The 19,753-nt window shown below is 43.9% G+C and overlaps 1 protein-coding gene across 1 annotated transcript in view; it reads left to right on the plus strand.

Moving 5' to 3' along the window:
- The first annotated feature begins 2,816 nt into the window (after nucleotides 1–2,816).
- CD109 (CD109 molecule) overlaps nucleotides 2,817–19,753 on the plus strand; it is an 82,418-nt gene continuing 65,481 nt past the window's right edge. The window contains exons 1-3 of the mRNA XM_075046456.1: nucleotides 2,817–3,002; nucleotides 3,322–3,482; nucleotides 19,595–19,623. Coding sequence (XP_074902557.1) covers nucleotides 2,923–3,002; nucleotides 3,322–3,482; nucleotides 19,595–19,623 — 270 coding nt within the window. The 5' untranslated portion in view covers nucleotides 2,817–2,922. The remainder of the gene's footprint in view (nucleotides 3,003–3,321; nucleotides 3,483–19,594; nucleotides 19,624–19,753) is intronic.

Below are 19,753 nucleotides of genomic sequence, written 5' to 3' on the forward strand. Positions count from 1 at the left end.
TTCTTCCCCAGCTTTATACGCTGAGCATGACGTCCTATGGTCTGGAACATCCCCTGGGTCGGTTGGGGTCGGCTGTCCCGGCTGTGTCCCCTCCTGACTCCTTGTGCCCCCCCAGCCTCCTCGCTGGTGGGGTGGGGGGAAAAGCAGAACAGCCCTTGGCTCTGGGCAAGCACTGCTCAGCAGTAATGAAAACATTCCTGTGTTACCAACACTGTTTCCATCACAAATCCAAAACATAGCCCCATACCAGCTACTATGAAGAAAATTAACTCTATCCCAGCCAAAACCAGCACAATGACAAAACCCTAGTGTAGACAACCATAAATGGAAATTAGCAGATTAACAGATTGCAGGGGCATGTAACAGTCCTGTAATTGGTAAGGTTGTGTGATAAATTATGCTTACCTGAAACACAAGTCAAGTCCAGCAGAACAAATAGTTTAACACTTAGTGAGCACGAATAGAATACTAGCTTAGCCCAATTCTGTATAACTATGCTTATTTTCCAATTACCCCGACTCACTTTTATTCTCTGTGTACAGAAGAATGTGCAGAGGAGGCTTGAGGTATATGGTGTAGTTACAGCATACACTGGCTATAGGGCTGACGTTGGCTTAAAATTGACCTCATTTGATAAAAGAATGTCGGAGTTAAAGTGGGGTTTTGGGGAAATCACAATTTATGTTACAATGAAAACTGGCAGCTACAGAGCACTTTGGAAAATCAAGACCTTGTTTAGATGCTGATAAGACGTGACTCTTAAAATTATGTCTGAACTGTGCTATTATGTGTTTAAGTTTTCTGCTTAGTAGGATGGTCTTCCATTAATTTAACCTGTCTCTGAGTACATGGATATATACCTGTAAGAAATGGAGCTTGCATGTTGTTATGGAATGGCATCTAACACTTAATTTCTGTTTATCCATTTCTTATCCGTGATAAGTCTATTCAGGACAGATGAAATCCTAATATTAATAATCCATTTCTTCTCTTACTTCCTGCTGTAGGATTCCTTTACTTGTATTCTCATAGAAGAAGAGATCAAATACATACACAAAAGTAACTTTAAATAACAATCCCTTAGGAAAAAAAAAAGGCAAGATGGGAGTCCACAATACTGTTGCACAACTGGGCAAAGTCTGTGATGTTTGCAAGCACTTTAACTAACAGACTTTTGGGCTACATCCATGCTAATGAATTAAACAGTGCCAGCAAATGTTCTTGGGACTTGAAGTTGATTGTCTCTACCCTCAAGTTGACCTCAGCACGGTTTTGCCCTGGCCAGCAAATGCTCTCTCAAACAATTTGTGATGTGGTGTGGGGTTTGCATGGACCATACCCAATAGGAAGTTTGGATGTGGCCACCTTGTTTCAGAGACTAAGAGAGCTGATTAGTATTGACAGGTAGAGTGGAGTGCCAGTTGGGCTGAGTGCCAGAGACCGCAGAAATGTGTACTATGAGTAGCTTTACCATCCCAGGCTGGGGTGCTTGGGATGCAGCACTACTTGGAGGCACTTTTCCGCACCAATTTTCCAAGAAAAGGAGTGGCAGTGAGTGTTGATCTTCCCTGCCACAAGCAACCAGTTAAGGACTTACAAATAACAACAGCAAGCATCTCCCAAACTTTGCCTTATCATGTACCTTTTGCAGGTGAGGAGCTGCCAAGACTGACCTTCTAGGCATCAGCTGTGGTTGCTGTAATATCACCCCTTCCCTAGTCTACAGAGATGGCACCCTCTCTCCTGTCCCTACAAAGACTGGCGCTCCAAAAAGGACCAGCAGAGGTATAAAAACTTACAAAAGCAAGTTTAAAAGATGTGAAAAGACTGCATGACCACCTGGGATACTGTTAGAGCACAGTGTTTATGTACATTTACTGTTCATATCTGATTTTCCTAAGAACAAAACATGATGCTTCTATTTAGGGCTATAACTGACTGCATTTTGTCTGTGTAACACAATGTGGAGGGTGCCAGCCCAGCGCTTCTGAAGAGGCAGACTTCAAGAACAGGGTGGAATTTCTAAGTGTATTAGACTTGTGCAGGGACGAAAGAATTCAGATGAATCAAAACAGTTAGATATCTGTGTCTGTTTTACACAGTTACAATGGACACACTGAAGGAGCAGAATCTCACCCAAGCTGCTTCAGTGCACTTTTTGGACTCTGAAGGTGGGTTAAGATGCATATGCAAGCATGACCTTATTTTGCAGATATTGGGGACAGAGGACAGTCCAGCCAGAGCTACATTACCAATCGGTTCACGTTTAGGTAGCTACAAGGCTCCCTGTATTTCTGCCAGCATCGTTCTCCCCGCTCAGACCCAGAACCGTTCCCGACTTGCTTCCGAGCCCGAGCCCCATGCCAGCGCACCCCGGCGGGCTCTCCAAGCCCCTCCAAATCTGCGCAGAGCAAAGCCTTATCGATAAACGGGCAGTTCCCGACAACAGACTGCCACTCCCCTGGATGCCCCAGGCAGAAAACATCACTCTCGGCGGGTTTTTTATTGTAGCGGCGGCTTTTTTATTGCAGGATGTTGTGCTCGCCTGAGAATCCCACCCGCTGCCCAGCTGCATCCGCCCGAAGATGCGGGGTGCGAGGGCTGCGGGGAGCAGAACCGCGTCCGTGGCCGTGGCCGTGTCTCGGTGCGGATCTCGCCGCTTGGCTCCCCGCCCCGCTCTCCCCCGGGCCGGCCTCGGGACCGCCCCCGCGGGTGCTCATGCGGCTGCCGCCGGCGGAGCCTTCCTGGCGCTGGGGCAGCGCCGGCCTCTCCCTTCCCTCCCTCCCTCCCTCCCTTCCCCGCCCGCCAAGGCGCCTCCCGCCCGGCCCCTGCCCCGGTCCCGGTCCCGATCCCGGCTCCGTCCCCGGCCCTGCGCACAGCGGCGGACCCAGCGCGGCCGCGGGGCAGCGCGCACGGAGCGCCATGGCGCGGACCCGCAGCGCTGTCCGCCTCCTCTTCCTCCTCCTCCTCCTCCTCTTCTTCTGCAGCTCCGCGGCGGCCGGGTACGTGGGGCCGGGTGGGCCGGGTGAGCGGGGCGGCTCGCCTCCCTTCCCCTCGCCTCCCCGCCCGGCGCGGAGGCTTCCCCGGGGGCTCCCCGGAGCCCTGTCCGAAAAGCGGGCAGAGGAGCGCTGCCTTCTCCCCGTCCTGCAAACCCTGGGTGCGCTCGGGAGCGCCTGGTGGGTGAGCATCCCCTCCAGCCTCCGCAGCGGAGAGAGCTTCGCGACGTGTATCGAACGTTACGAGGTGGAGGCTGTTAACTTTTTTGGGGGGATTGTATTTCACCCCCTGCCCTTTCTCCCTCTGCCCGTTTGGATTTTCCAGACCTACGTTCCTGGTGGCAGTTCCCTGGAACATCAGGCCTGGCGCAAACGTGACTGTTGGGGTGGCTCTGCTGCCGGACGGCCCCGCACAGGTCACCGTGAGGGGAGAAGTGATCAGAGATAACGAGACCATCTTGAGCGGGGAGATGGTCTTTGAGAAAGGTAAGAGAATGGAGTTGGCCTGGAAGGATTTAGCTCTGCCTTCTGCTACAAGTATTTTGTTGCTCCCCAAATAACACAGCTTCTAAACGGTACTAAAATCGGAACTTTATTTTGCCAAGTAGGGGGCACTTATGGGAAAATAATGCTGTACTCTGCTGGCTCTGTGTGCAGGTGGGCAACCGAGCTGGGCAGTGAGTGGTTGCATGGGTGTGCTAACTCCTTGTAAACTCTGAAAATAAGCAGATAGTAGCGACGCGTGATGGATATGGGGGTTTTGAGGAGCCAGGAAGTACTCTGGTCCTTGTAGGGGAGCCACTGAAGAAGAAGCAGAGGAAGAGGTGCTCACTGGTAGGCTTGTTGTTAAGGTGCAAGGTGGAAGCAACTGGGATAATGATAAGGGTGGAACAAACAAGGTGATACGGCAGCTGGAGCTGGCTGCTTCTCATGCCTTAAGAAAGGGAGAACCTGAGGACAATAGCAAAGTGGAGATGACTGTGTCAGACACCGTTACTTGGAAGCTGTGTGCATTTGCAGACACAGAAATTTTTGAGGATGAAGAACTGAAGTGTGGGACAGGTTGGGGGTTGAGGATAAGTAAATCTTAGAGCAGGCTGGTTTATTGTATGCCTCCTGGGCAGCTGAGGACGTGGTGGCAGTTCTGAGTAGCTGGAGAGCTGAGATATCCTGGCCATTGCTCCTTTTCATAAAGGCCAGCTAGGAACAGAAGCATAGCGATGTTATGCCTGAGATTTGCCCTCATGAGAAAGAAAATATTTTGTCTGGATAATCCAGCTTTCGAACTGCTCTTAGTATGAGGCAATATAAATGACACCCAAACTCTAGCTTTTTTTTTTTTTGTCAAAAGTAGAGGGTCTGGGTGCAGCATCAGGTCCCAGAAAAATCTACTCTGCTATAATGCACTTTCTTCTTGTTGGTGCCAATTAATTTTTCTATTAATGTCTTATAGTTAATGTAGATGCCTTAATTGGAAGCATCACACCTTCATTTCAAAGACTGCATGAAAGCCCACCTCTCTTCACAACCTGTAGAGAAGACTGAGGCTTTGAGTGTGATGGAGTGCATTTGACCAGATCAAAAAACTCATGGCCCCATGATGCAGAAAAGCGTATCTGATCAAAACTCTTCTTGCTATTTCAAATATTCTGAAAAAGTTTTCCAGACCTATGCATTGGCAGGTTTTACTTCAGTTTGGGTATTGTTCATCCACTCTAATTTTATATTGTTATCAGGTATATGTTCTCTAGCAGCCAGTGTAAAAGCATAGACCTGAGGCAAATTTCCTGTAATGCTATGGCTGATTAAAAAAAATAAATCTAAATGTTCATTCCTGATTTAAATCAAATTTATACACCTGATCTGTTAGTGTCCAAATCTAACCCTAATAGTTGTGGTGTTGTATGCCTAAGGCAATTACTTCTGGAGGATGGATTTGCTAGCACCTAAAATCTGCATGCAAGACAGATTGGCTGTCATGCCTACGGTCCTTAATCTTAAGTCTCCATAACACACTGCATGCCATATTTAGATTTTGCTTATTCAAAAGTACAGACCAAGCCTGTTGGACTAGACATTGCAGAGGATTCAGCAGTGGATAAAGGAACATTCTTACTCTGTAGAGAAAAGAACTTTGATGTGTTTATTATGCTATTCGTAGTGAGCTTGCCTTTTTAAGTTCACAATTCCTCTTCAAACCTTTCCTGCCAGTATTTTGATGCAAAACCCAAACCGAAACAAACCCAAACCAACTGATTTATTGTTTTTAAAAGAAAAACTGTCTTCTCCTTTTCTTCCTCTAACTATACTGGCTTTTATTTCGTCCTTCTGTTCTGCTTAACATCAAGTTCAGTGAGCCTTGCATGAGTTTCAACCTGTCTGTTGTTGTCCTTTTCAACGTTAAAAAGGAGACAAGCAACTGGTAATTCCAAGCAGGTGAAAATATGTGGATGTCTCTATCTGAACAGCACACAGAATGATGCTTGACACTAGGAGTTGCTGAAGTCAGGGGAACAGGTGTGACACTGTATTAGACTCGATATAGTGAGGAAAAAGGAAAAATGCTGTAGCATGTTACTTGAATTGCATGGACTTATTATTAATCTTTAATCTTTTTCCTGTTTTTTAAATATATATTTGCATTTTCCATGCTTTTTTACTTGATAAATGAAATGACAAAAAAAAAAGAAAAAGGTGCCAAGCATGCAGTATATTTCCTCTTGCAAAAATCTTGATATTTAGTGTGTGGCCATCCATTCTTTAAAGTCAAGTTATATAATCTGTTAGTCATTTGTTCTCTGTGAATAAATATGTAAGCAAAACTGTTACGGGCCAGGAGCAAGGGAACTGCCCTCTAACAGAGGATGTAGTGTTGAAAGTGTGTATCCGGAGGTGCTGCAGGAGTGGATCGGATGTGAATAGAGTTACTCAGAGAGAAAGCAGTTTGTCAGAGAGAAAACAGTTTGTCAGAATAAGATTCTAAAGCTTTAAATTCTTCACTGAAGAGCAAAACAACCTTAAGACAAAATATGTAGTGATATTGTAGCTGTGTTAGTCTAAGAATGTGACTAAAGGAAGACTGGGGGAGGTTTTATTAGGCCAGCTGTTGCAGTTGAAGGAAAAAACCCAAACATATCTCCAGGCATACAAAATCTTCTTTAAATGACATCATTGCTGCATATATTAGTGCCCCAAAAATGTTGCTTTATCTGTCACTTGGGCCCATTAGGTTACACAGAGTGGCTAATACAGTGGTGTTACTGTTCCTGTGGTGCACATGAGTTTGATGACTTTTACTGCCATGTGTCTATGCAAAGTAAGTATTAAGGGAGGCAGAGCGTAGCTGAAGTTGTTGACTGTGCTGAATATCCAGAAAACTGGAACTGCTTGCCTACCTTGGTTAGGCTGTAAATTCAGTGGCAGCGTTGCCTATGCTGGCTCAATTATGCTCTAGATTTTTCCTTGCATGGTGACAGCAAAAGCAGGGGATTAACTGCTTTGGGAAACTGATCGGACTGAAAATTGAAGTTTTTATTTAGTTGAATATTTTTTTAGGCAGACATGTTCCCTGGTTTGGTGTGCCAGCATTTGTGCTGATGCAACTCAGGTGGGCGCAGAGCTGGGAATTGGATGCTGGGGACAGAGGACAGGCTGAGGACACCATTTTTATTAGCAGTGTTTAATCTTGCAGGCCGAATTCAGCCAAGTACCTAAGCGCAAGAGCTCTTACATACCTGTCTGGAAAAGTGCATCTGCAGTTGCTTAAAGTTAAGGATGCACTCTGGTTCTCCAGCAGCAGCTCAGTATGGTACATGTGCCAGTCTAAATTTCTGAGTTAGCTCTGTAAAAGGATTTTGTTGAATTAGAATCACAGTTATTTTTTCTTTATGTAATATAACTCTTGCTTCATATAAGAAATAGAGTGCTTGCCTTCTGATGGTTGATAAAACATTCACTGTTTTAATGTTACTGGTAGTGAAATTTTGATATCTGAGTGATTCTTGGGAAATTGTCCATTAAAGAAAGGCTTTAGCAGCGGAGGTTGATTCACATCTTTATTGTGCTTTTCACATAACAAAAGGAAAAGAAATATATTTGTTAATAGGTGGCTAGTTTGTATTCTTTGGAGTGAGGGAGAAAGAAAGTCTGGATGCACACACATTCAAAGAAGTGCTGATATTTTGAGCTTGGCTCAATATTCCAGAATCCAAAAGTACTGCAGCAAGGGAGATTGTTTAAGACCAATGTTTTGGTACAGAAATTAAGTTAATTAGATTAAATGCAGTGAAAACAGACCAACTGAATGTCTGCAAGCAGGATGTTGCTGCTACAGGTAAACTTTGTGTGAGCAAGCACAACCAAAAAAAAAGTCAGTGCGTCACCAGGAGAGAATAGGTTTTCCATTGTCTGCAGCAGACTCCGGAAAAACACAAAGCACTAACTAAAGCTGTTTCTGTGCACTGTATCAAGTCTTGACACATTTTCTGTGGAGATGCAGTATCAGAAAGATCCTCAGCCTGATTGAAAATGACTGCAGAAGATAACAATGGCTTATGTGCAATTTGAGCCGTTGGGTTTTCTGGGTCAACAACAACAACAACAAAAGATGGGAATAACAGACAGGCAAGTTAAATTTTATGCATGAATGTCTTGATTTTCAGTGATTACAGTGAAGGGTGACTCTTGCCATGCATATTTATCCAGTCATTGATCAATAAAGATGTAGTTTGAATTGGCAAGAAGTGTTGTCTTACAGGGTTTGCTACCCAGACATTGCAGTGTGTGTTAGTGTATGAGAAACCTTATACCTTAATTGTGAGAGCTTCTGAAAAGTCTGTTTTCCTTGTTGGTGCTGGAATGATTTGGAAAGAGTAAGTAGCATATAAGTTGAAAAAACAAATTAGTTTTAAGAAAAGCTTTGATGTGTATTGAAGTGTCATCATTTACCCCACTGCGTAAACGTTTTTAATTTTTCAGAATAAGATTTAGTTAGAGCTTCTGGTATTTAAATGTACAACATAATGTATTTAAGGCACGGTGAGTGAGAACTACTTTGTGAACTGAAGAATCTGGTTTACAATAGCATGTGTAGTTTAGTTCACTGTGAATTACTTGTACGTGTTAATTAATTTGAACTGCTTTTCTGTACTTCAAGAGAGGAGTAAACATACTTGTTAACAGAGGTTACTGGGCTAGAGCATGGTGAATACTCAGCTAGGATTTACGAAACATGACAGCGTTTGTGAGAAAGTCTGTCAAGCTCAGACATGTAGTGATCATCCATATAGACAATGGAGAATCTGCTTTTACCAGAAGGCATGTTTTGCATACTTAATGATATGGTTCTGACCCCTGGTTGTGTGTGAAACAGTGAAAAAACCTAGGAATAGTAAGTTGTGAAGTAACAGCTAAATGGGAATGAATGGCCTAAATACATCAGTCCCTTTTGTTAACCTTTAGTTGCCTCTGTACCTTATTTCAGAATAAAATGACTGACTCACTGGTGACCACAAAATCTGTGCTGAAAATCTGTGGAGTAACAGGTTTTGCTGGGAGTTTAGTGAGAGAGCTCCTTTCTGCCTAACTCTGCATCAATGCCTAAAAAGCCAAACAGCAAGAGAGCAGGAGTCCCATGATTTTGTGTCCATAACCTCCACCTCCAAACATATGTGTAACTGTACCTCATGAAAAATAAGTTGTTAAATAGTCAGCATGTGCAGATAATCTATGCAAAATCAGAATGAAGGAAAAGTTTTGGGAAAGGAAGTGTTGGGGCTGGATCCAGAGATAAGGGAGCTAGTAGAGAAGAGGGTACTCTCTTACAGGCTTTCGTATTGCTGGAGTACCTATAAGACAAAAAAACAGGTTTCTGTGCCTGTTGCTGAATCCATCCTGCTAACAGACCCATTAAGTAGTTTGCAGAAAAACAGAAGTAGCAATCCCATCCAGTACTTGAGCTTTATCTTATTGATTGGATGCTGTTTGAGATTTGAGGGAAGGAGTCCTTCTGTCACTCAAGGCTTATGTGTTTGTATGCGAGGTTGTTCTGGTCACCATGTTCTTCACCGATATCCAGCCAAGGAGAGTGTGGCAGATTGAGCGCTATAGGCTGTTTCACAGTACCTTGAGAAGGGTGGAATAATTCACTCATAGCAGAAATGGTGGCAGTGGGGCAGCTCTTACAGAGGAGGGAATATCGCATGTGCCAGTGTGGGGTTCCCTGTTGCTACTGTGAACTGGAGGGGCTTTACAGCTTTTGGGAAAGGGAGGAGAGAGAAAAACAAAGTAAAGGCTGTGAATTTTGGGGGGAAAAAATAGTGATGCCAATAAACAACAGGAATTGGGAGGTAAGATGCTATCAGAAACAAGAAGGAAGGGAAGCAAAGGGAGAAAGCTCTTGAGGGATTCATATTAAAGGGATAAGTACGCATTACCCTAACATAGCAGAAAGGTAAGAAATAAACTAAACATGATCTTATCACTGGCCAAAAAACAACAGAAAAAAGGAAAACCGTGTGTATAAAGTAAAAATGAGATCAGATTACAAAGGTTGGGCTTAAAGGAGTAGCTTGGGTAAGAAAGGACAAAACTGGAAAGGCCAAACCATGAGTAGGAAAGAATGTGAAGCATAAGAAGGCAGCATTTTTAAATATCATATTGGTAGCAAGAAAGCTAGCAAAGGATGTGGCTTGCTACTCACTCTGATGAGATGGGCATTGGTCAGTGATGCTGAGAGGCAGTAAGTGTTCAGTCTTCGCTGAGAGGATCAACTAACTGCCATGGAAAAGGGTTAAGAATTAAGGCAACAAAAGGGGAAGAACAGGTTAAAGAGTACTTTGGTAAAGTAGATGTTTAGGTTTGATAAAATTGCTTGTAGAATATTTAGGGAATTGACTGCAATAATTTTAAAACTGCTAGGTAAGTTTTGAGAGCATGAGTGAAGAGAGAGTTTCTGGACGATTGAAAATGTGCAAAGAAAATGTGCTCCACTATGGGCTGGCGGGGGTTGTAGGTGGAAAAGAAGTGGGATATTGCTGTATTTTGACTTTAATAAGGCTTTTGATAGTCTGGCGTGTCACTCTGACAAGCCAGCTGGGGAAGCGAGGACAGCATGGAACTCTTATTAAATACGTTTGGCTGGATGGAAAACAATGTTTGCAAAGTAGGTCTAAGTGGTTCACTCTCAAACTGGAAATGGGTTGCCCTGAAACTGTATTGTACAGTATGACTGACAAGGATGAAAAAGGGAGAAAGTTTATTAGATTAGTGAAGGGGTGGCAAGGATGCTGGGAGGAAGGACTTGTTCTGTTTTTATGCTGTTCATATGTCTGTCCTTGACCATTGCTGGAGACAGGACCTTGGGCTAAACTTTTGGGTTGACCTTGGGAGTCTCTTCTACATTCTGGAAAGCATTTGAGGAGGGATGGGAGGAATTGGGGTGAAGTGTCGGGAGAATTGTGCTAGGCACCTGGTTATTACACTTCAGGTACCTAAAAGGTAGCTTTAAAGAGAAAGGGGTGGGAGCTAACAGTGGATCTCCAGATGAGTCTAGGGTGATGTCCTTAGTGGTGTCTAATTAGAAAGAGATCCAAGCTGAAGTGTTGAGGGTTATAGAAGTAGCTGCAGAGGGTTACAGAAGTACCTGCAGAGGCAGGAAGCAGTTGGGAAATTCATGGGTCTTCAGTCATACACAGGTGACTTCTCATGAGACTCATGACTATCTGCACTGGCAGTGCTGCTGGTTCCCATGCTCTGCTATCCCTGACTACCTGTTTGTGAAGGCAGAGTTAAGATCCTATCTGCAGAGGTTGAATAGTACACGGCAAGACATGTTGCTGGCTCACCTAGATTCACTGCAGTCCAAATAAGTAAGTGCATAGAAAACGTGGCCAGAGTGACAGGCTCCTTCTCCCTGGAGGTGCAGCTGTGAGGTCCAGGTGCTTGTTTTATATGGTTAGGGATTTATATTGCCTTTATTTACTGATGAAGGAAGTCTCTGGTAATATTTTTATACATCTAAATGATTTTGTGATCTCAGAAAAGTTATGTGGCTTTGTCATCACAGACTCTGAATGCATTCCAGAAAATGGAAGAAAACCAATATGAAAACAAACCTTCTTCATTCACTCCCTCTAAGTGGAAACTTAAATAGTTCCTGAATGTTTATTTGCAGTGAATGAGTTTGAGAGGTGTCTTGACTTTGAAATTTTGCTCCAGTTGCAGCAATTGATGCAATGAGGGTGGTATTAGTACCGCCAAATCTCTGCCATAAACAGGCTTAGCCACATTTTGTCCTAGTATGATTTTCCTATGTAAATTAAAAACTACAGTTGCTTTAAATCGCAGTGATAGTGGCTTTGTCTGTGTTTATTTCATGGACATCAGAAGGGATAATAATGATGGCCAATAGTGCCTTGAAAGCCGGATGTGCAGATGCCTTTGAGTTTGTGTATAGTCACCAAGGGAAAACTGAAGTGAATGAAATGAATTTCCCATTTAGTTGTGTAAAAGGCTTAAGTCTGAGAGTATTCTGAATTGTCTGCATAGTTTCATAGACTGGATCTGACGTCAAAAAAGTTTTCTCTGTAGTATTCAAAACTTGTCTTGCTAACAGCTGTAAATTTATAATTCATGGGAATATAGTTGTTTGGGTATGGTAGGCAGTGATAATGTCATGCGCATGACTAAAAGTCCATGGATGGCTCTTAGAGGCTGGTCTCAGGAAAAAGCTGAAAAGAGCCTGTGCTTGTGTTTAAGCGTCTGGGGTGGTAGCTGCTGGATAGCTGTCAGAAGGTCTCTGATTAAAGAAGTGATTTAGTTTTAGAAATATGAAGCTGTTTTGTTTTCCTACCTGGCATGCAGTGTCTCAGATAAACCACAGAGTGTTCTAAGTATTGTGTTCTTGCAACTGGCCGCTCTCTGACCACTCAGCTGAAAGTGGTATAATCCATCGAGTTGGTTGTTTTACTTTAGAAGACTGAGTGGAGAATTAAATGTCTGAAATATGACCTAAGTCTAAAAAGAAATTAGAAGGGCCAGTCTGCAAGAAACTTGGTGCTTGCTTGTGGAAGGGATCGTGGATGCGGCAGGGCAAGGGAAGGGTCGCCCAGCATCAGCAGCGTCTGTCTGTCTGTCTGTCTGGGGGGGTGGGAGGTGGTGGTTTTCCCCAGGGGTGGATCTGACAGTGCTGGTGAGGGAAGAAGGGCTGAACTGGTAAAAGGGACAAGCAGGGAGGTACCACGACTCCTTTGCCATGTGAAGTAGAAAGACACAGGGAATGCTGTGGTGAAGGGGACAAAGGAAAGAAGGACAGCACCCCTTCTCTTCACACCTTCTGGTAAATCTGTATCTATTCTGTCCTGACCATGAGTGTTTCTGGTTGTGCTTTCTATGATTGTTTCCACCACTCTTCTGATCATGGTGTAAAAGCAGATTGGGGAAAAACCTTTGGAGTTAGCTGGAGGAAGTTTTTTTTTTTCATGAATTGTCCTGGTTGTCTGGAAAATAGCCCTACACTCTTGTGGTTTAACTCAGCCAGCAACTAAGCACCACGCAGCTGCTCACTCACTCCCCCCACCACCCAGTAGGATGGGGGAGAGAATCAGAAAAAAAGGTAAAACTCGTGGGTTAAGAACAGTTTAATAGAACAGAAAGGAAGAAACTAATAAAGATAATAATAACAATAATAAAATTACAATAATAATAATAGAATTGGAATATACAAACCAAGTGATGCACAATGCAATTGCTCACCACTCACCAACCGATGCTCAGTTAGTTCCTGAGCAGTGATCCCCCCAGGCCAGCTCCCCCCAGTTTATATACTGGACATGACATCACATGGTATGGAATACCCCTTTGGCCAGTTGGGGTCAGGTGCCCTGGCTGTGTCCCTTCCCAACTCCTTGTGCCCCTCCAGCCTTCTTGCTGGCTGGGCATGAGAAGCTGAAAAATCCTTGACTTACTTGGTATAAACACTACTTGGCAACAACTGAAAACATCAGTGTGTTATCAACGTTATTCTCATACTAAATCCAAAACATAACACTATATCAGCTACTAGGAAGAAAATAAACTCTATCCCAGCCAAAACCAGGACAAATGTCCTTCCAGATTTTTCTTCCTATCCAAAATACATACTTTTCTTGTGTTTTCAAAAAAAAAAAAAAGAAGCATAAATGCCAAAGCCTAAACTGTCCAGGGAGTGAAAAATATTTTTTCTTCATAAAAGAAGGCCTGCAGATCTGTCAAGTTCACAGTTTTCTTTAAATGTGTTATATTCCTCATCTATTATCCTAAAATTAGCACCCAGATTATCACTGGTTAGTTATGCAAGTAGCCCAAAATACATAACGTGAGCTACTGCTGTTAGGTTATGGCTAAATTTGGGCCAGACAATAGAAGGAGGGGCAATACAGGACTCAAACACATGCAATAGGGATTGCTAGTGGACATCAGTATACGGGCAGTATTAGATCAGTATTTCTGTCCTATTAAACTGTCTTTATCTCAACCTACGAGTTTTACTTTTTTTTCCTGATTCTCCGCCCCATCCCACTGGGTGCAGGGGGAGTGAACGAGTGGCTGTGTGGTACCTAGTTGCTGGCTGGGGTTAAACCACGACAACATTGAAGAACATTATTTTTTATTTCACGGGAGAAAAAATTCCATTTACCACTGCAAAGACAATGCTTTTCTGTAAACATTTCCTAAGCACGGATATGTGAACACAGCTGCCAGAAGAAAGATGTGGCATCATTTCAGTAAATCAATCTGAAGTGATTCCAGTTATATTTTTCCGTTCTTACACTGGACTAAGAAGGAATGAGGATATAGGTAGAAAAGGTTAAGTGAGAAAGTCTGTTTTGTAGCGATACCTGCCACATGAGCTAGAATATAGAGTCAAGACCTGAGTTTGTGTAAATTAGTTAGAGACTGAAGTGCTGCTGTACTGATTTGTATTGACAGAAGCTCTAGTTCACTGTGCCAAGCCATACAGTCATTTTTCTGGAACCTCTATAATTTTTGGGGAGCGGAAGCTGAAATATTTACATCTAGTCCTAGTGCTGGTGGGATCAGCTCAAGAAGGGGTAGCCTAAGTTTCTGGGTTTGGGTCAGGCCCATGCAGTGGGAAGAATGTAAGATGCCATCATTTGTGCAGCTCTCCATAAGTCTAAAAAAACATGCATGTATTTGGCTCTGTAGATTTTTTCCTATTTGCTTTGCTGATAACAATACTATTAGACCTCCAAAAAATGGCATGGAGGCAAGGTATGTTAAAAAGATGACTTAATTTCCTACTGCTGTTTATACTGGTGACATGTCAGTACTACACTGCTTTTGGTTCCTCTTCTGGACTGTCCTAAATGCCAAGGACTCTGAGGAAAAGGAGGCAGGACAATGTGGCGTTTGTTTCCACAGTATTTCCGTGTATTTCCTCAGTGCAGTATTTATTGAATGAATACAGTACAAGCTTCAGAAATTCTGTCAGAGAAATGATTTTGCGAGTGACGAGGAAGGATATTTTTTCTTGAAGGATCATGTGACTTCTGTGAGGATTTTTTGGTTGGTTGTTTTTTAACTTTCCTCATGATCAGCCTGGAACAGTCCCCTGATTTTTTCCTGCCTCCTCCTTCAGCTAGGGCATGGCTCCCAGCTGGGAGTTTTCTTTAACTAATCCCTTGCGGTAGCAGGGACCCATGCTCTCACTCTTGCCTGGTCTTTCCCCTCCGTGGCCCGTTGCAGTCGCGCTGGTTAGTCCGCTGCTGCGGAGAGCAGACGTGACAAGTCAGGAGGAAGCGTTTTGTGGTCTGCAATGCATGGTGCAGGTGGTGTGGCTGTTCGGGCTCCTTTCTAAACCTACTTCTACTGCCTGGAGTTAGTTACCTGTGATCGTTGGGAGCTATATTTAATAACTGAAGGGATCCCTTGCAGGGATGTGCTGAAAGAGGGTGACAGCTGTTGCCATTTTTGGGGACAGTGGACTCGACTGATGTCATGTGTAAATCATGTGGAATTGTTATACACTGCATGTGGGTAAAAGCGTCCAGCTGCCTGATAGCAGAGCTTCCAGCAGAGCAGTGCCATGTGCTAGCTGTTGGACCCTGGTTAACTCCTTATAAACCTGACATTGCTGTACAGTTAAAATGTAAATTTAATTCATCAGGTGGACAGAAATATGTGGTGAATTTCAGCAATTCAGCATTGACATAAAAGAAATATTTTGCCTACGGCTCTTGTTTGAGCACATCGAAGCCATCCCTGGGCGTAGCTGAGCAGAGCTCCAGAGGATTGATTGCAGCTTGGTAGTCTCTGAGAACATGGGAAAATCTTGCATGACAGGGAAATTCACCGCAACGCCAAAAAGTTTCGGATCTGCCCAGGCTGCTCAGTTCCTAACAAAATAATTACATAGTGACATGAATTGGAAGATTACCTCATGCCCCGGAGCCTCTTTTATGATTTTCACTGGCTGGGAACGAGACGGCACTCTGGGCTTTATCAAGGCAGCCGGGGAGGCTTTAGCTCCCTAAAACCGCTTCAGAAGGTAAAATGCTTTCCAAGTTGCGCAAAGGACAAGTGACTGTGATTTAAATCTCCCTCCTCCCCAACTGCTTCCCCCTCTGCATCACAGGTGTATCAGGCTCAGACCTGATGTTAGGTCTCCCAGACCTGGGAACATGGAAGAAACCCAGTATTTCTACCTTAAGATTTCTGTCTTTTGCATGCTAGTTGTTCTCAAAATGGGCGGAGGCAAGCAGGCACTGCCCTGATGAGAAAGCTGAAAAGTACGTGCCATGTTACGTGAAAGGTTGCTTTGAAAGCTGTTAGATGCTGCGCAGGGCGATGTGTAGCAGTCTCCTTCGGCGCTCTGCCCTTGCGGTGCATCTGTACTAGCGTGTTTGCATTGGCGTGGGTAAAGATGGAAATAGAAACCCCGTGGTGTGGGCTATGGTATGAATATCAGATTTGTGCTTGGTGTCTCCCAACGTACTGAAGTCACTGCTATAGCCGTTGCTATAATTAGCTGTGTTGGATAGATTAAAGCTAGTGTAGCAATACTTATGATGTGCATATCCACTCAGATGTGTGTGGTACAGAAAACTATGTTCCTGTTCCTTGTTAATAACTAATTATCAGCAGTGACAAAGGTTGTTTTTTTCTGGTGACGGGTTGTGGTCTTACAAAGCCCAGCTTTAGCACAGCCTTATTTCACAGATGGATGGGAACTAGAACAGGGTTAGGCTTTTAGTATACAAGTGAGAGAAATTTCAGGAGGTAGCTTTATACCATCTCTGCTGTTGCTAGTTACCCTACATCCAGCCTCCTTTACCAGTGAAATATCATAATCCTTTAAAAAAAATTCTTCCTAGTTAACAGTAACTCTGTCTCTCCTGAGTTAGGGAGACCTAAGTTTCCCTTAGCTAAAATGATGTCTCTTGTATTGTGATTGTTTGGGCATGGAGTTGTCTGGGTAGATGTTGGGAATAAATATATCAGTGAGTGGAGAGGGGTTTACACTGCCTACCAATCGGGTACTCTGCAGGACTGTGTAATTCCTCTCCTGTAGCTGGTGGTTGTCCTGTAGCCCTGGGTGCCAAGCAAGCTTGGCCAAGCGTGGGGCTCCATGCCACCGTGCAGTGGGGCAGGGTGCCCTCTCTGCTGCCTACTGAGAAAAGAAGTGTGTATTTTGCCTGAGACTCCTGTCTGGAAAACCTCAAAGGCTGGTGGGGTTGCTCAGAGTCAGTGACTGCATGGGCTGCTTTTCAAGTGAAGAGGAGAGAGGGATGATAGGAAAAAAAATTGTGGCTTTGACGGTAGCATAAACATGCTGTGGAAAGAACTGTGTTGCTTAGGGCCCGATGCCACCCATCCGTGTTAAGCTTTTGAATACCAGAATGAAGTACTGGAGTGTGCTACCCACAAACTTCACTTGTGCGATGTGAGTCATTTGGTTTAACCCAGGTTATAACTTGAATAGGTGGTATGTGTTGGACAGGATTTTTCCTTTAGCACTCTGGCAGCAGCCAGGACAACCTGTGTTCAGTCCATCGAGATTTCCTTCTGTTTGCCACTGTCAAAGGAAAGAATTCCTTGACTTTTAAAATTGACATTTATTGGAGTTCAGAAGTCAAGTGATTGTTTCATCTTGGAATGCTTTTATGTCCAGGATCAAGAAGGACATAAATAAAATAAACTAATTAATTTTTTTTTTGCTTACTCCGTGAAACAAATAAGTAAAAGATAGGTATAAACCCATTGCTTTTTAGGAGATACAAAAAGTCTAACTGAATGGAATCAGCAGAAGAAAATATGAGTCAATATGAGTCAGCAGTGTGACCTAGCAGCCAAAAGGGCAAACCACATCCTGGGGTGCATCAAACACAGTATAATCAGCTGGTGAAAAGAGGTGATTATCCCGATGTATTCAGCATTGGTGTGGCCTCACCTCGAGTACTGTGTGCAATTCTGGGCCCCACAATTTAAGAACAATGTTCAGGTACTCGAACGCATCCAGAGGAAGGCAATGAAGCTGGTGACAGGGCTGGAAGGCATGTCCTATGAGGAGCGGCTGAGGACTTTGGGCTTGTCTAGTTTGGAGAAAAGGAGGTTGAGGGGCGACCTCGTTGCTCTGTACAGCTTCCTGAGGAGGGGACGTGGAGAGGGAGGTGCTGAGCTCTTCTCCCTGGGATCCTGTGATATGCCTGTCAGTGTTTAAGAGGCATTTGGACAATGCCCTTAATAACATGGTTTAAATTTTGGTCAGCCCTGAAGTGGTCAGGCAGTTGGACTAGATGATCATTGGAGGTCCCTTCCAACTGAAATATTCTATTCTATTCTTCTATTCTATTCTATTCTATTCTAAAATACATTACATAATTAAAATAAAAGCTGTGGCACTAATGGCTCCATGATGTAATGATATCCAGGAGCTTAACAGCACATTTATTTCGATTCTAAAAATATATGAGGCCACATTATCTAAAATAGTTACAATAGTAAGTTATATTAACCCACGTACATTCGTATGTTAGTTACTTATTGCCATGGTGATGTAATGCAGTGAAGATGGTTAATTCTGGGTGCTCCTTTGCTTAAGGGTGGTAAATCCTGTGCATGGTTTTGAAAATTTTAGCTTTTATCTGAGCTGCAGAATCAATGGAAAATAATAACTTGGGTGGAGTAGAGAATTGAATAGATTGTAAAGGTGTTTCAGTCTATGTGAATGTAAAGGAAAATATTCAAGTGGAGAACATGGACATCAGACCCCACCAAACAGAGAAGTAATGTTGCTGTAGAGTGGAGTTCATACCTGAGAGGCCCTGCAAAAGGTATCACACATCTTCTGTCAACCATGTAAGGGAGGAAGGGGTGGAGTGGATGTATCTGGTGCAGAGGAGGCTGAGAGCCGGTGCCCAGTGAAGAAGCAGCTTTAGGTTGTTGTAGAGGCAATGGCTCGGCACAGACATACTGCCGCACTGCTGGCTTTGTTTCATAGCAGTGAAACCACCAGGTAGGAGGTTACCGCTAGAGGGAATGGCCAGTTTTTTGCCGTTTTGCCGTTCTCTAATAACGTGTAGTTTAAAGTCTTTTCCTGTTTTATTCCTTCTAGAAAGTTGTTAATCTTGATAAAAATGACTACGAAAAGTAGTCACCTGCTAAACTGCAGAGGAGATGAATGCAAAATATCCTGGGTTTCTCTTACATGTGAAGGAGTTGCAGAATCAACTTCTTTGCAGAAGCAGAAGGATGCTTTGGTCTTGGGGCAGTGGTACCTGAGAGGGTACTTGTTCTCAGGGACAGCAGTGCCAAACCATACCCTCCTTGTTCAGGTAGCTCCCACCTGGGACACTGTTGGCACCCTCAGACCATTATTTAAGTGTAACACTGCATTTCAGTTTTTCTGGGCTGTTCTGCTCTGGCTGCTTCTTTTAGCAGATTTGGGATGGTAGTGATTTTTAGGGAGTTGCTGAATCTGGTAGCCTGATGGTGGGGGGTTAGTGTCTCTGACTGGGGTATTGGGGTTCCCCCCTGCTGGTGTGCCTCTGGGCTTGTGGTGATGGGTGAGTGATGGGCTGTGTGCTCCCCTGGCATGGGGCTGGGTGTTATGGGGGTTCCCCCACCTGCCATCCTTCCTTCGTGCTCCTTCATGTGTCTGTGGAGATGAGCAGCTTATCCCATAACCTAGTGGTGGCTGACAGTGGTCTTGACAGGACTTGGGAGGAATAAATGTGGGGAGTGAGATGTTGAATGAAGTATAAACACAATATGTCAATAGTGACTAACGCAGCAGTTGGTCCAGGCTCTGTATTTTTTAGTTTCATGTCCAGACGGTGTTTGGCAGCAATCACCTGGCAGATACGCATGTGCATGCTGGCCAGCTAGTTGCAGCCATTGCATGTGTGTTGGCTGGATGGTCCATGTGCCCTGAGCTCCAGAGTAGCTGCATCAAAGGAATTCGGTTGTCCGATGGGTATTATGGGCAGTGTGGGAATGGGGGAGGAGCACTGTTCTTCCAATTAACCTGATAATGTTGATGTTTGGGTAAGTTTTATATAAGGTTTCTGACAGTGTGGTATTTCTTCTTTTTTACTCAGATTCCTTTGGGACTCTTGTTCTTCCAGTAGTAAGTATTTCTTTCCTCCTTCCTCAGAAAATGTTGACTGTCTGTAACTTTTCACCAGTTGGTGTTGATGAGATGATGGATTTTGTATGTGATCCTAGCTATTTTCACATTCTCAGATGAATGTATTTAC

This window comes from Buteo buteo, chromosome 15 (assembly GCF_964188355.1).
Source record: "Buteo buteo chromosome 15, bButBut1.hap1.1, whole genome shotgun sequence".
Classification (NCBI taxonomy): domain Eukaryota; kingdom Metazoa; phylum Chordata; class Aves; order Accipitriformes; family Accipitridae; genus Buteo; species Buteo buteo.